This window comes from Aulonocara sp. 'chitande type north' Nkhata Bay, linkage group LG20 (assembly GCF_057382095.1).
Source record: "Aulonocara sp. 'chitande type north' Nkhata Bay isolate Kocher_YH1m ecotype deep benthic linkage group LG20, A_spYH_male_GT1.1, whole genome shotgun sequence".
Taxonomy (NCBI): Eukaryota; Metazoa; Chordata; class Actinopteri; order Cichliformes; family Cichlidae; genus Aulonocara; species Aulonocara sp. 'chitande type north' Nkhata Bay.
This window is the reverse complement of record NC_141363.1, coordinates 26,830,054-26,846,726: the sequence shown is the minus strand read 5'-3', so window position 1 is coordinate 26,846,726 and position 16,673 is coordinate 26,830,054. Positions and strand designations below refer to the sequence as shown.

Sequence of the window (16,673 nt, the reverse complement as noted above, 5' to 3'; positions counted from 1 at the left end):
CACTGATAGGTTTGGTTATTTTTGCAAATGATTTATAAAAGTTGTGATGTTTTCAGGTCATATATGTGTACGTTAAATACAGGCCTACGGTGGCAATCAGGCAAATAATGGACACAGGCTTAAGTAATTGACAGGCTCCAATGTAGGACTTTAAACTGTGCAACAATATACAAAGACAACTTCAATGGATAAAACGACCTAGAAATGTCTGACTGAAAAAAAGTTTATTTCTCTCCTGGCAGTGGTGATGTTAACTGTCCACCACAATGTTTTTGCTTAGTTACAAAAATAAAGTTGCTAGTGACCCAGGATGTTATAAAGCACATTCCAGGCTCCTTCTATGCCAAAAATGATTTAGCTAGATGGCTGACATGTACAGTTAGGTCCATAAATATTTGGACAGAGACAACTTTTCTGTGCATTACCACAATTAATTTTAAATGAAACAACTCAGATGAAGTTAAAGTGCAGACTTTCAGCTTTAATTCAGTGGGTTGAATAAAAAGATTGCTTAAAAATTAGAGGAACTAAAGCATTTTTAACACACTCCCCTCATTTCAGGGAAGTAAAAGTAATTGGACAAATTAAATAACTGAAAATATAGTGTTCATTTAGAATACTTGCTTGAAATCCCTTTGCTGCAATGACAGCCTGAAGTCTTGAGCTCACGGAAATCACCACATGCTGGGTTTCCCCCTTTTTCATGTTGTGGCAGGTCTTTACTGCAGCAGCTTTCAGTTACTGTTTTTTTTAACAGGCCTCGTTAAACGGCTCGCTTTTTGTTAACATTCAAGTTTTGTTCCCTGTTCCTTGGAGTCTGTGTTTTGGGTCCTTTTCTTCAATCCTACAGTCTGCCTCTGCCAGACTGTGACAGAACGTCCTGACCACGCTTTTATGGTAACCCTCTATAACTCTTCCTTACTTTGCTTCCTTTCCTGTGAAGGTGGGGGTTAGCTGTTTTCCTGCACCATGCCATAGTTCTTCATACATATTCTAACAGTACTTTCTATTTGTGCTCTACGCCCTAGAAACTGCCATATCATAATATTGCGAGCAATCACAAACTATAGCCTCCTTAAATAATGTATAGGGTGGGCCATTTATATGGACACACCGTAATAACATGGGAATGGTTGGTGATATTAAAGTCCTGTCAGAAGAAATGCCAGCACAGGCATCCAGTATCCATAGTTTCAGGTGCTGCACCTCTCATATCTTCACACCATAGACAATTGCCTTCAGATGACCCCAAAGATAAAAGTCTAAGGGGGTCAGATCAGGAGACCTTGGGGGCCATTCAACTGGCCCACGACGACCAATCCACTTTCCAGGAAACTGTTCATCTAGGAATACTCGGACCTGGCACCCATAATGTGGTGGTGCACCATCTTGCTGGAAAAACTCAGGGAACGTGCCAGCTTCAGTGCATAAAGAGGGAAACACATCATCATGTAGCAATTTCAAATATCCAGTGGCCTTGAGGTTTCCATTGATGAAGAATGGACCCACTATCATTGTACCCCATATACCACACCAAACCATCACTTTTGTTGTTCCAACAGTCTTGGAGGGATCCATCCAATGTGGGTTAGTGTCAGACCAATAGCGGTGGTTTTGTTTGTTAACGTCACCATTCACATAAAGGTTTGCCTCATCACTGAACAAAATCTTCTGGGTGAACTGAGGGTCCTGTTCCGAATTTTTGTTTGACCCATTCTGCAAATTCTGTGCGCCGATCTGGGTCATCCTCGTTGAGATGCTGCAGTAGCTGGAGTTTGTAAGGGTGCCATTTGTGAGTAGCTAATATCTGCCGAAGGGATGTTCGACTAATGCCACTCTCCAGTGACATGCGGCGAGTTCTACGCTGTGGGCTCTTGCTGAATGAAGCTAGGACAGCCACTGATGTTTCTTCATTAGTGACAGTTTTCTTGCGTCCACATTTTGGCAAATCCAACACTGAACCAATTTACTTTCCCTGGAACAGTCTCTCACTTTCGTTCTCTAAACCTAAAAGAGAATTATGGATTTGATCAACTGGTCTCTGAGTGCTATTGACACCCTTTTCTCAACGAGAAGTCGGGGCTCGGGAGAGCCTGAGTGCCCTGGAGGGACTTTCTCTGCCGGTTACACGATGGACGGGTGGCAGAACTGGAGGACCGTGTGCCTGGCGGGACTGTCGATCGAGGACGCTGAAGATATCTACCTATTCGGAACCATGATAACAGGGTTCATGCTGATCGGCGTTGGCTTAGCCCTGGTTTATCAGAGAAATAAGAAAGCGGAACCGGCTGTTCAAACCCCCACAAGGCTGCCCGCTGGATTCGAAGCGACGGGACGAGGTGCGACCTCTCACAACGAACGTAATATGGTCAACACCTTGGAGACGCTTACAGCTGCTGTGAAGGCTCAAAACAACACCATTGAGCGTATGAGGGGAAACATCAGAGAGAGGCCTGCTCAAAATGAGACCCTTGAGCGACAGTTGGAAAACATCGCGGAACGGATCACTGTAGTTGTGAGGTCTCAGAATCAAAAGACTGACAACACCACGGAACAGAAGTTTGATACCATCATGGGGAGGCTCGCAGCTCTTCAACGGGAGATCGAGAGACCAGCCTCGGAGTGCTAGAATTCGAGCTGCTCACAAAGGAGAAATCAACAATATTCAACATTTGGACACCACGGCCCCAGCTGCAGGCCCAAGGCTGGAGCCCACCAAAACAACTCCCTGATAACGACTGTGTGATGACTATTCTTCCCGCCCCATGAAGGACACCTGGATTGGCTGGAGGACTGTTTACTTAGCCTGATAGGCCGAAGGACACTGTCTCAGCTAAACTATGGACACGCACACACACACACTTACACTGATAAGCACTCACTCATCCCCCTCCCTTTCCAACGCCTTCGATGCTTGTGCCCTACCGGGGATGATAGCAGTCAACTGGACCAGCACAGATGCTGCAGGACCGGATGCGCTGTCTACGCCGGCTCTCTCTTACCCTTTACCCGCCCTGTTGCTTGTCTCGTGTTTCTATGGTGTATTGATAGTCATGTGCTTTTGTGCTGAGGTGATTTTTCTTTTATCAAACTGTTCTCCCACTAGGAGCTCAGTCTGAGTGGAGTTTTTTTTTCTCCTCCTCTTACCTCATGTAGTGTATTTTCGTTGTTTTTTTCCTATCAGCCTACCTTCTGACATGTCTGCCCAATGTGATGTTTGTGTAAAGTTGGTCAGAAGGTTCCTTTGTGAGTGCGCATGCGCCATTAGCGTGCTGCCTGCTGTAACCCCTAATTTCCCTCGGGATGAATAAAGTATTCTGATTCTGATTCTGATTCTGAACCAGTTTCACGAAAATTAGCAAGCAGTTTGCTAACTGTAGCATGGGAGATGGGTGGTCTCGTAGGGTGTCTTGCATTGAAATCTGCTGCAATGACCCGGTTACTGCGTTTACCAGATATCAACACAATTTCAATCCGCTCCTCACGTGTTAACCTCTTCGACATGTCAATGGCTGTGAACAAAGAGAAACTTGTAAATAACTCATGAAAGAATAAAGTTACGTTGAAACCAAACACACCATTGTTTTTCTTGTGACATTACCAATAAGTTTGATGTGTCACATGGCCCTCTTCCTATTGAAAAAACAAAAACAAAAATTGGATCCAAGATGGCCGACTTCTAAATGGCCACCATGGTCATCACCCATCTTGAGGAGTTTGCCCCCTCACATATACTAATGTGCCACAAACAGGACTTTAATATCGCCAACCATTCCCATTTTATTACAGTGTATCCATATAAATGTCCCACCCTGTATATTAAGGAATTACTTTTTTTTTTTTTTAAATAAACGTCGATTCTTGTCTACTGTGCAGATATCTAAAAACAATCAAGTTATTTGAACTTGAAGCCAAACAGCAACACTGTAAAATCTAGAGCAGATTTTCGTTACTTGAATATTCTCACTTTGACAACTTTAGCTTATCGTACAGTACAGATATCTGGGGTGGTTTTGATCCCTCCCTGTTCATATTTCCTGCCTTCACAGTGCAAGCTGGAACAAGTGCTCCCCCACAATAACAGTCTATGCCGCTTTTAGTTTAACTTCTGCATTTTAACAGAATCTTGTGAGTCACTTGTAAACACCCCCCCCCCCCCCCCCCCCTCCCAAGGCCTCCACCCTCCTGCTCTGCTATTTATTCCTCTCACCCTCAGTGCTTAGAGCAAAGGCGTGCAAACATTTCCTGTAACCCAAGCGACATTATTCAAGTAAGTAATCATCGGATTATTATCTGATTCTTACATTCTACAGTCCATATCAAATGTTGTAGTATATATTAATCTATGATATTTTAATTGACCTGTTCTTGCAAGTTATTGTTTTAATGAGAAAACTTAACCCTTTCTCACAGATGATGACACATAATCTATTATCAGTGTGTAACTGATAATTTTCTATATTAATTTTTTACAGCAGCTCTCCCAGTTTTCTTAACAATAACTGACCAAAAGATGCCTCGCAGGCAAACTTTTTTTTTTCCAGGCTTTTCCAAGAAACAGATTAACTTATTAACTTACTCGTACTTTGTTCTGAAAAACAAATCAAAACAATAAAAAAAAAAAATACTGCATGTTTAAGCACCTTTGTGTTTAAATGTTTATATATTCAAGTATTTCAGAAGTAACTTTTTTCTTTCCAGGACATATCCAAACAAGAAGCAGCTCAACAGCAGCAAATATGGGAGGTAGGTTTCACCCACAGGCTTCTAACATAATTTTAAGGGTGTAATTTAACCAAAGTTACTAATTTCTCCCAACAATGAAAAAGTACGTGTGATGCAGTGTTGCCAAATTATTATAGGGTAAGGTTTGATAGACTAAACCCTTAAACACAAAACTTCAAAAACCTAGAGAGTGAGTAAGACTGCTAACTGTATCGTTCAGCAATAAACTTATCTACAAATGTGTTAGAAAAGAAACTGCAAACTATAAAAGGAATCTGGATTTAAATAGAACATAGTAGTGTTGGAATAAGTGCAGGAAACACTAGTATTAGGTGTCTATGGAACAAATCTCCTTCAACGTTCAAATGACCAAAGTGAGGACTACAGGCGTTTCTCTCAGTTGGTTGTGTTCAGGGAAAAAGCAGCTAAATACGCTGAGACTTCTCCACATTTGTTAGTGAGTTAACTCTGGATATCTGTAGGTTTTGTCAAACTTGGAGTGAACAAAAGCAGAAAAACAGTAAAAGATGCAGACAGTGAAAGTCTGGTTTATTTTATAAGATAAGATAAGATAAGATAAGATAAGATAAGATAGAACTTTATTAATCCCTCGGGTGGGTTCCTCTGGGAAATTCGACTTCCAAAAAAAAGCACAGCAACGACCGAAGTTACAGTTACAGAATTGTTATATATATATATATATATATACACACACACACACACACACACACACACACACACATATATAAATACAGAGACAAATATAAATAAAATATACAAAGGGGATAAATAGAATAAATAGGAATAAAAAATAAAAATACAAGTGAATTGCACATTTCAAGTATTGAGTCTATTGCACTGTTGACTATTATGAACACAATAATACTATTATAACACTATTATGACATTATGAACACAATGAAACATTTTACAGTCCACAGAGCAAAGTAGCATACATGATAAATAGATACACATAACACGGTCAGTGAGAAGTAAAACTCATCGTCTTACCACGTGTTATATTCTGTAAACTTAAAATAAACCACAGAAATTAGTGTTTAGTGTTTTAAAGTCATTATTAAAAAACATGAGTCAACATTACTGAAGTGACACTTTAACGATGCTTCATATCACAGTCTTTATGATGATAAAACATATTCTCTCGTTAGCACATGTCTGCGCTGACACTTGTCATGAAAATGTCCTGAGCCAGGGTTCAAGCTTCCTCTTCAATTACCATTAATCATTAATAGGACGCACAAAAGATTTGTCGCATTATCCCCATAAACAACATGCTTTTATAGAAATCATTGTGACACAAATATTTAGATTCTTGTTTCACAATGTGCCTGAACTCAAAATCTTTAGAGTTTCATATTTATAAAGTATCGCAAAGAATACATTTATACCATTGTATGAGCTACACTTCTTGTAAAAAATAAACTGATTGGTAATGCGTTTGAGAAAACCTCCTGCTGTGACCTTCCTTCTGTGAGGGCACACACACTCACACAGAGAGAGAGGGGGGAGATCATTAATACAACGGCTTGGAACCGGTTTTTGGATTTTCACTTGTTGTTGGCTTTAATATGAACAGTCACATAAAATTCATTCCAATTTTTTGCCTTTGCTTCAATTAAGATGTTTCTTTAAATCTACAACAGCTTCCTTTTCGAAAAGTTTACTGACATAGTAAGGAAGTAGCTAGGGAACTCAGTAAGTATGAGCAACAATAGCTTAGGGAAAGTTTCTACAATAAAGAGGATTTCATCATCTGCGGTTCGTCAACAAGTGTCGTATTAAAAACAATTCAGCAGACTCTCAGAGTGCAGATACAAACTGTTTTCAGCTGTAGAGGTAGAGATACACTTCATGTACTTATCAACATACAGTTTAGGGGCTTGCATTAGAGTGCTTTGGTGCTTGGGCCTCTTTTATTTAGCATAGTTATACCATTATGAATTTATCATATCAGCTATCATATGTTTGACATGCAACTAAAAATTCGAAAATATATTTTTTTTAAATCAGTAACTTTGCAAATTTAGAGGAAATGTTTTCGGACAACATATGTGTCACATTTTAAACAGGGTTTGAATAATCAGCGCTGACATACAGACATTTATGCGCTGGGTATAACAGACATGCTTACCTTGTGAAAGGCCCTCGGATTTCTTGGAGCAGAGAAACACACTGTATTGTTGCTTTTCTCTATTGTATAAGCAGCGCCCGACTGTCAGAAACGCTCTGTGTGGGTAGCAAAGTCGGCTCCAACGCACATCCAGGAATCCGTGTGAAAGAAAGGTGTCGCTGCAGCTAGGCTCTCAGGATAGTGAGGCTTTTATTTATATTTGCATTCTGGTGTGTTAAAACTAGCAGCCTCTGTGTCCCGCTTGGATCCTCATTCCGAAAATTCAGATATTTAAATAAAATGGTGAATTGGCTAGTGATGAGGAGCCACTTAGATCCGTAAAATGAGGTTTGATTAAGTTGAACTCTTATGAACAGCTATGAATTCTACCTCTCTGCTGATGTGTTCCAAACAATCGATGTTTTTTACATGGCCAAATTGTGTGCTAACTACCTCCCACCGCTGTGTCTGAGATCTGAAAAAATAAAAAGTTAAAACGATATACCTTGCGGCAGTTGTGAAGTGCTGAGGAAAATACTGTGTGTCTGATGGGGTGTTTTTATATAGGTGGACTTGGTTTCAGTTGGGCTCTGAGATGCAGATATAAAGAGCAGGTTGTAAAGAGAAAGGTGGAAAAACTATGGTGGTTCAGTTAGTCAGTAGGAGGTGTAATTGTCTGCCTGTAGAGATAAAGGTGTGGGGTGTAAGAAAATGTGAAAAACCTTTGGAGGTTCAGTTGGACATGGTTTCAGTTGACGTCTGACATGATAAGATAAGATAATGGAACTGTTTGTAATTAAAAAATGTGGAAACTATGGAACTACAGTTGGGATGTGTGTGCTGGGATGGTCTTGATAAGGGAGCCTCTTTTATTGTTTTATGACTTCTTTTGCTGACTGTTGGGGCCCTACCTGTAACCCACTCTGTCTAACTGTTACAGAGTGTGACTAGGTGTGAATATGTGGTTTTAGAAGTATCACAAGAAAAGTTTATTTCTAAAGGAATACCTGTTGTTGTTTGTGGTACTCTATTTAAAACTATTAGCCTCTGTGTCTTTTCGGAGCGCTAAAGAAAAAAGTAAAATGCCCCTAAAGTAGTTAAATCATCTATGTGTAATCAACAAGTCTTACTGTTGCAGTGTGTTTGTGACTAGTAGATAATTATAGGGCTAGTTGCATTAAAGGAACATTGGGGTTGATACAGTGCTAGTGTGACTAGGTGTGAATATGTGCTTTTAGAAGTATCACAGTTTATTTCTAAAGGGATACATGTTGTTTGTGGTATTCTGTTTAAAAACTATTAGCCTGTGCAAAAAAAAAGTGCCATTATATTAGGGAAAGGGGAAGTTGTGAGGGGGGAAAGGGGAAGTGTGGGTGTGGGCGGTGAAGGGGGAGGCAAAATAAAGTACCATTATATTACTACTCTTTTGTGTTGTTAACATGTTTAATGTTATGTATTTTCTTCTATTTAATCTCAAAAAGCTCCTAAAACAGTCAGTGATCACTGTTGACCTCCCTCGGCTTTTATTACCGCTAATCATTTATTTAAGCTCAGTTTTTAAAACCTTGGGATGTAACTACAACCCAGCCCATGCATCAGTATATGAATGACTAACCTCGTATTGTGGATGGATTATCTCAGTTGTTCTCCTGGCTGAAGTTTGGTCCTTTTACAGCATCCTGCCATGCGATTACATTTGTTCCTGACCACTGAGAACACTCACGTTAACTTTTATCGAGTGGAAAAAAAGTTAGCTTGTTTATATTATGCTAACATAGCTGTGTCGCTAGCGGTCATGTAGCACATCATTATATACCAGCTAGCCAAACTTCAGTAACCCTACAAACGTCACTGCTGTTTAGCTTTCTGTCATTTATGTTGGAAGTGATAACAGAGCTGTACGTTTTAATTTGTTTCCAAAACCCCGCAGTCAGGACATGCTATATTGTATTTAGATAGAAGCTAGCGAGCTAACTTCCTGCTAACTTCTAACTCCGTTAAATGTCATAAATTCCGTTTTCATGGATGCCTGGATGTTAAACTCAATTGTTACACCTGTTAGAGCAGAACGCTGATCATTTTATTAAAGATGAAAGACTTTAGACAGTTTTCAACTCTCAGTAATGCCATAGTGATCGTTTGATATATGGACCTGCAGCGGAGTTTAGGTCCAGACACGGCTAGTGACGTCAGACTTTACAACTGGATACATCTTGTCACAGAGCTTTACTCTATTTCACTATTTATTTGAGTGCTATGAAACTTTAATAAGGACAAAGCTGTTTTGTAAATTTATTAATAAAAATGTATTGATCACAAAAAACAAACAAACTGTACCTTCCATCTACTAAACCAATTCAAACTATTTAAATAAAAAGACGACTGCTAAACATGGAGTAAAAAACACCTTCAGCTGCACAACGTTGTTAATTCTCACCTACTGTACTAATTTCCTTTTCTTGCTTTCTCTTTGATAGGTTTGTGTCTCAAAATTGAACTGAAAGCCTTCTAACTGCCACTAGCTCAAATTACTGACACACCCTTTTCCTGTTGGGTGTCTTATCATTTGTTTCACATCTTCGAGCTATTTTTCAGTCCTTATTTGGTCCTTATATCCTTCTGATCATTATTCCTCTTAGCCACAGTGGACACACCATAGGAGCATTTCTTATAACCCAAGCAAATTCAAGTAATTGAAGTAAGTAAACATGGGATTATTGAAATATGGGATACATACACCATGCATTAATTATCAGGGTGCTGAGATGTTGACCCAGCATTTTGAGTGTTTTTTTGTTTTTTTTTTGTATTTTTTATTTCTTTTTGCTGTTTGGGGTAAATTTTTAAGTTTAATGTTTACAGTTAGTATGGAGTTCAGTCCTGGTTAGATTTTAAGTGTAGTTATTCTTATGATCTGTGTTTTCTTGTTGATGTCTCATTCCCCATTTCCTGTATGAATCTTTCATGTCCTCTGCTTATGTCTCCTAAGTTATGCCTGTCTCCCTCTGTCTAAAAAATACAATATGTAAACTCTGTCGGTTTACATATTCCCCTCATGTTATTACTCCGAGTCTCCCCTGTCAGTATTTTGTTTTGTGTATGTTCTACCGAGTCCGCCATGTGTGTCTCCTCCGTTGTTGTGTGACTTAGCCTGTGCCTTAATATTTCCTGTTTTAATTTGATTTTGTGGTTGTGTGCTTATATTGTGTCTGTCCTTTGTCAGGTTCTCTGGATCTCTCGTTTTGTGGTCCAGTTATATATATATATATATATATATATATATATATATATATATATATATATATATACACACATGTGTATATATATATGTGTGTGTGTGTGTGTGTGTGTGTGTGTGTATGGAACGCCAGGACTGCCATAATATATATATGGACCTGACCGTATTTACATATAAATTTGTTGGGATTGTTTGAGGTTAGATCAGGCAAAGCATGAATCTGACGAGCTTTTGGAATTTTGAAAATACAATATTTAAGCTAATGAAATTTCTCTTTTTTTCAGATATGGATGCTAAGGGTAAGTAATGTAATGTGGCAGTGCAACAGCATTTTGAGAATATCTTTTAAAACTAAAATAGTGATAAGGTTGAGGGTGAGGAGGAAGAGAAGAGAGAAAATAGGACTAGAGAGACACAAGAAGAAAACACAAAGTACAGAAGCTGTTTCAGAGGAGTACAAGTTACATGTATAACGTGTACAAGGTATAATTACATTAATTATACCCATACAAGAATAGTACTTCAATGAAATACTTAAGTAAATAACCTACTAGAGTACTTGTTTTTTTATTATTATTATTATTATTTAATTAATATTAATATGGGTTAGCACAGTGGCACTGTTGCCTCACAGCAAGAAGGTCGTGAGTTCGACTCCACCAGCGGGGTCTTTCTGTGTGGAGTTTTCATGTTTACCTAGCATTTGTGTGGGTTCTCACTGGGTACTCCAGTTTCCTCCCACAGTCCAAAGACATGGAGTTAGTGGGGTTAGGTTAGACAGGCGTAGGGCCATGCAAAGATGTTTGAAGGGGCGGGGTCTCAAAGTTAAAAAAGGGGCACATAGAACCAGGCTGAATAACAACAACCGATGACACGAAGTACCATCATGTGGTGGCCTTGCTGGATCCGCTGTCCACTCGTCGTGTGATGACCCTCATCCGGGATCCCCCCACCCAAGGGAACAACCAATCAATGAGTCGGTGGCCCCTGGGAGATTTGGTGGGGACGCGGGAGATGCCATCGGATGCCGAAGCTCCTAGTAGCCGGGAGAATGTGATCCGGTTCTTCTGTGAGTGAGTGGTAATCCTTCGCGGCCAGCAGCAGGAAGTTGGCAAGGCCAGCTGGCATTAGAGCCAGCAACTGTTGAAGGAAGAGGTGAGTGAAGAGGAATCCGCCATTATCCATTCCTGGCAAGGACAGCATGCTCTCCATGAACTCGAGAGCGGTACCATCACCCAGGCCTGAGTGAGAGAGGAGTTTCTCAGCCCGCTCTGCATCAGATATCAAATTCAAATTCAAATTCAAATTCAAATTTTATTTGTCACGTACACAGTCATACACAGTACGATATGTAGTGAAATGCTTGGACAACTGCTCGTGACCTAAAGAAAACAAAAAAGGAAAAGGCTATGAATAAGATAGGAAATAAATATGAAAAATTAAAAAGGGTAAATTTAACTAGGAAGGAATAGAATATAAATTAAGGTTAAAAATGAAATAACTGTACAACACAAATTAGAATGAAGGGTAAATTTAACTGGGAAGAATAAGATAAAGATAAATATATAAATTAAAGTTGAAAATAAAATAACTGTACAACAAAATACACAATACACAATATAGAACTATATAAGAATGTATGAAGAAATCTAAATATAAATAAATATATACACAATAACAGCAGCTGTACAAGTATTAACCGGAAATGAAGAATATAGTGACCAGTGTTGTGCAAAACCAAAGTCCAGAAAGTCCAGTGTGTGTGTAAGAACTGTATGTGTGGGTCAGTACTGTGTGGTGGTGTGATTGAGAGACCGTATCGCCTGCGGGAAGAAGCTCCTCCTCAGTCTCTCTGTGTTGGTCTTCAGGGAGCGGAATCGCTTTCCTGACCTCAACAGAGAGAACAGTCTGTTGTTGGGATGGCTGAGGTCCTTCACGATCTTCCTGGCCTTGGTCCAGCACCGCCTGCTGTAGATTGAGTGCAGGTCAGGGAGCTCGGAGCGGATGGTGCGCTCAGCTGACCGCACAACCCTCTGTAGAGCTCGTCTGTCCTGCATGGTGCTGTTCCCGAACCAGGTTAAGATGTTTCCCGCCAGGATGCTCTCTATGGTGCACGAGTAAAAGTTCCTGAGCACCTTGGAGGGCAGTTGGAAGTCTCTCAAGCGTCTGAGGTGGTAGAGACGCTGTCGGGCCTTTTTCACCACGGTGTTGATGTGACAGGACCATGACAGGTCCTGCGTGATGTGAACTCCGAGGTATTTGAAGCTGTCCACTCTCTCCACTGGGCACTCGTTGATGACGGGGGTCTGGTAGTTCCTCTCCTGCTTAGTGCTGAAGTCCACTATCAGCTCCTTTGTCTTACTGACGTTTAGAAGGAGGTTGTTCCTCTGGCACCAGTTCTCCAGATTCCTAATCTCCTTCAGGTAGGCCGTCTCGTTGTTATCAGAGATCAGGCCCACCACGACGGTGTCGTCAGCAAACTTGATGATGGTGGTGGAGCTGGTAGTGGCCACACAGTCATATGTGTACAAAGAGTACAGCAGGGGGCTCAGAACACACCCCTGGGGGGCTCCAGTGCTGAGAGTGGTGGAGGCTGAGACATGTCCGCCCATCCTTACTGCCTGTGGTCTGCCAGTTAGGAAGTTGGAGATCCACTGACACATAGATGAGCTGAGTCCCAGATGCTCCAGCTTGGTGGTGAGTGTGGAGGGAATTATGGTGTTAAATGCAGAGCTGTAGTCTATGAAGAGCATTTTAACATAATTCCCCCTTCTAGTGTCCAAGTGAGTGAGTGATGTGTGGAGGAGATGAGAGATGGCATCGTCTGTGGAACGATTTGGACGGTAAGCGAACTGTAGTGGGTCCAGTGTGTCTGGTAGTGAAGAAATGATGAAGTCTCTGACCAGGCGTTCAAAGCACTTCATCACTACTGAGGTGAGGGCTACAGGGCGATAGTCATTGAGAGAAGCAGGGTGGGGTTTCTTCGGGACAGGAACAATGATGGACTCTTTGAAGCATGTGGGGATCACCGACTGAGATAAAGAGATGTTGAATATCTCAGTGAACACAGGAGCTAGCTGGTATGCGCAGTCTCTTAGGATACGACCTGGGATGCCGTCTGGTCCTGCTGCTTTCCTGGTGTTCACTCTCTTGAAGGCTCTCCTTACTTCATGCTCGGAGATGACGAGCACGTTTCCGGTGCTGGCAGTATCTTCCTGTCTGCAGCCGTTAGCGCCGCTAACACTAGCATTGTTGGAGACCTTAGCTGCAGCCTCGAAGCGAGCATAGAAAGTGTTCAGCTCGTCTGCCAGAGTCACGGCCGCGTTCGTCATACCGGTTGTTGGTGCTTTATAGTCCGTTATTGTCCTTAGTCCCCGCCACAGGCTCCTAGAGTCACTCTGTTGGAGTTGTGACTCTAGTTTCCTCCCGTAGCGCTGCTTCGCCTCTTTCACCGCCCTCCGCACGTTATATGACGCGGCTTTGTACGGGTCCATGTCCCCCGTCATGAGTCCCGTGTTGTAGGCAGCGGTGCGGGATCTCAGAGCGTCGCGGATGGTTTTATCCACCCACGGCTTCTGGTTGGGAAACGTTGTGATAGTCTTTGTCTCCACGGTATCATCCGCTAGTTTCCCGATGAATCCCACAACCGCTTCCGTAAACACGTTGACATCATCGTCGGAGCTGTTTCTGAACATGCCCCAGTCTGCGTCATCGAGTGCGTCCTGTAACGCGGCCACCGATTGATCCGTCCAGCGCGCGACCTTCCTCTGAACCGGAACTTCCTGTTTCAGCCTTTGTTTGTATTTTGGCATGAGGAAGATGGCGGCGTGATCAGATTTGCCAAACGGAGGGCGGGATTGTGCCTTGTAGCCGTCCTTGACCGTAGTGTAGCAGTGGTCCAGTGTCCTTTCACCCCTGGTGGGGCAGGTGATGTGTTGATAAAAGTTCGGCGCTGCGCGTTTGAGGTTGGCGCTATTAAAGTCCCCCGTCACAATAAGCGCAGCGTCCCGGTGTTGTGTCTGGTGCTGTGTGAGTGCCTCATGCAGCTCGCATAAGGCGGTGACCGTGTCCGCTTGTGGTGGAATATAAACGGCACTTACAATGACCGATGTAAATTCCCGAGGTAGATAAAAAGGACGACACATGATGGACAGTAGTTCCAGATTTGGTGTGCAGGAGCGTGTGAGAGGAACAACGTTCGCACTGTTGCACCAGTTGTTGTTCACCATTAAACACACGCCGCCTCCCCTTGACTTCCCCGAGTCCCGTGTCCTGTCCATGCGGTGAACCGAGAAGAACTCGGCCGGCTGGATGGCGTGGTCCGGCACCGCTGGGTTCAGCCATGTCTCGGTGAAGCAGAGGAGATTGCAGTCCCGAATGTCTCTCTGGAACTTTATCCTGGCCCTGAGGTCGTCAAGCTTGTTCTCCAGTGACTGGACGTTGGCGAGCAGGATGCTAGGCAGAGGTGTGCGGTGTGCACGAGCTCTCAGCCTGTTCCTGACGCCGGCTCGCTTCCCTCTAGGCCGCCGCCGCTTCCCTTTGTTCTCCCTCGAGATCTCACTCGGCCAGCTCGGATCCGGAGTTAAAAACTTCGAATTGTGAGTACATTGTATACCAATAGAAACAAGAGTGTCACTGTCATACCTAATGTACCCAATGGTGATGATTTTGCCGATTTAGAAACGCTGAAAACTAACTTAAAAAACAAAGACAAAGAAAAAGTGGTCGGAGCAGTCGTGACGGCAGCCGACCTCACCGGCGCCATCTTAGAAAGAGAGGGAGTAGTGCCGCAGCAGTGCCTTCAGAGTGGTGTATTTACCTTGGGTTCAAGGTTCAAGGTTCTTTATTTGTCACATGCATAGTTATACAAGTATAACACACAGTGAAATGTAGCCTGACACGCTCCTCAACATGTGCAAAGAAATTGGGGGGGGGGGTGTAGAGGAAGAACATTATATATATATATAGTATATACATTGGGCGAATGTGCAGTAGTAGCAGCAAGCAGGTGAATTCTGTACATTAATATGAATAGACATCTGACTATTTTACAGGATAGACAATATAAACATGTTTAAAATTAAAGGAATTGAAATGTACATTGTGCCTTGGTTTAGTGTCTGGAAGAGTCCTGTCTCAGTCAATTATAGATGATGTGAGCGGGCGGGTGTGTGTGTTTAGGGCACGGATGGCTTGGGGATAGAAGCTCCTCTTGAGTCTCTCTGTCCTTGCCCGGAAGATGCGGAACCTTCTACCAGATTGCAGAAGTTGGAACAGTTTGTTGCCAGGATGGGACGGGTCCTTCAGTATCTGCGCTGCTCTAGTCCGGCATCTCCTGGTGTAGGTGTCCTGAAGCGGGGGGAGAGCAATCCTGCAGCAGCGTTCTGCTGTACGGATCACTCTCTGGAGAGCTTTTTGGTCCTTCACACAGCTGAAGGATGGGGGTGGGGGTATCTCCGGGTGGGGGTATCCCGGAGTAGGGTCATCACACGGCAGGTGGACAGCGGATCCAGAAAGGCCACCACATGATGGTATTTTGTGTCATCGGCTGAAACACCCCAAAGAGCAAACTGAGCTTCGACTTGCACAAACCGCGAAGGAGGGTCGTGAAGCCAAAAATCTGGCCGCTTAACCGCCACAGCAAAAATGAAAACATACAGCTCTGCTATCACTTCCAGCATAAATGAAGACAGAAAACTAAACAGCAGTGACGTATGTAGGGTTGCTGAAGTTGGGCTAGCTGGTATATAATGATGTGCTATGTGGTGGCTAGCTACACAGCTATGGTTAGCATAACATAAACACAGTGCTGCCAGTGTCCGGCAGCCTCGCCTCTATCAGTTGGGTTATTTGGCAGACTGGAGGTGATCGACACTTTTCTCTTTTCTCTTTATTTGCAGCACATGCAGTTCTGCAAGGAGGTGGAGAAATTACTACTGATTCGGCTGGGTTAGTGGGGATGATCGACACCTTTGATCGGCCCGGTAAAGCTTTTGCTGCTGGTACCTACGCAGGAGCAGATGCATTTGCAGATGGATTTGAGGACAAACCTGGAAAGCGTGTTCCAAAGGCAGGAGTGTATGCTGCTGCAGGAGTGGGCTACGCTCGTGCTGAGTGGAGCGTTTTTGACGCGGAAGCCAAAGGTCCAAATGCCAGTGCAGGAGCCGGAGCTTCTCTATCTTCTCTCAGTGCACGAGCTTTTGCCAGAGCAGAAGTAGCCAGTGCTTCAGCCTCTGCTGGTCCATTGAAAGCTAAAGTCGGCCTGGCAGTAGATACAGGAGTTGGAATTGGTGCCAGGGGTCTAGAAGCACAAGTTCTAGGAACTGGTTTCACTATTGGTCCTACACTGAGGATTTCCCTGTTAGGCAACGGTTTTGAACTTAACCTTGTATAGATGTCGGCTTTATACTAAGAAACTGTCGTGTTTTTATGGTTTCTTGGTGACACTGATTACAAACTAATAAATAAATACAATAACTATTTATTCATTGATTGAGTGATTGATTAAGTGATGACACTGTGCAAGAGAGAAACATTATTTTGTGTAATTAATTGTCCTCCTTTCCTCACTGTTTTGCA

General features: G+C 42.6%; 2 protein-coding genes across 4 annotated transcripts; both read left to right on the top strand.

Moving 5' to 3' along the window:
• The first annotated feature begins 812 nt into the window (after positions 1–812).
• Positions 813–16,568, top strand: LOC147305779 (uncharacterized). Of its 3 annotated transcripts, XM_086278153.1 has the most exons (5): positions 813–897; positions 4,174–4,270; positions 4,702–4,746; positions 10,379–10,393; positions 15,995–16,568. In XM_086278153.1, exons 3-5 carry the CDS (start codon positions 4,740–4,742, stop codon positions 16,486–16,488), a joined length of 516 nt encoding a protein of 171 aa, XP_086134279.1. In that variant the 5' UTR covers positions 813–897; positions 4,174–4,270; positions 4,702–4,739; the 3' UTR covers positions 16,489–16,568. The 3 variants fall into 3 exon arrangements, with proteins under 3 accessions (XP_086134279.1, XP_086134280.1, XP_086134278.1); XM_086278154.1 differs by lacking the exon at positions 10,379–10,393 and having other exon boundaries at positions 814–897; XM_086278152.1 differs by lacking the exons at positions 813–897; positions 4,174–4,270; positions 4,702–4,746 and having other exon boundaries at positions 10,243–10,393.
• On the top strand, positions 2,021–3,327 carry LOC147305780 (uncharacterized). Its single transcript, XM_086277288.1, has one exon. The coding sequence runs from the start codon at positions 2,021–2,023 to the stop codon at positions 2,627–2,629; it is 609 nt and encodes a 202-aa protein (XP_086133414.1). The 3' UTR covers positions 2,630–3,327.
• Positions 16,569–16,673: the final 105 nt, after the last annotated feature.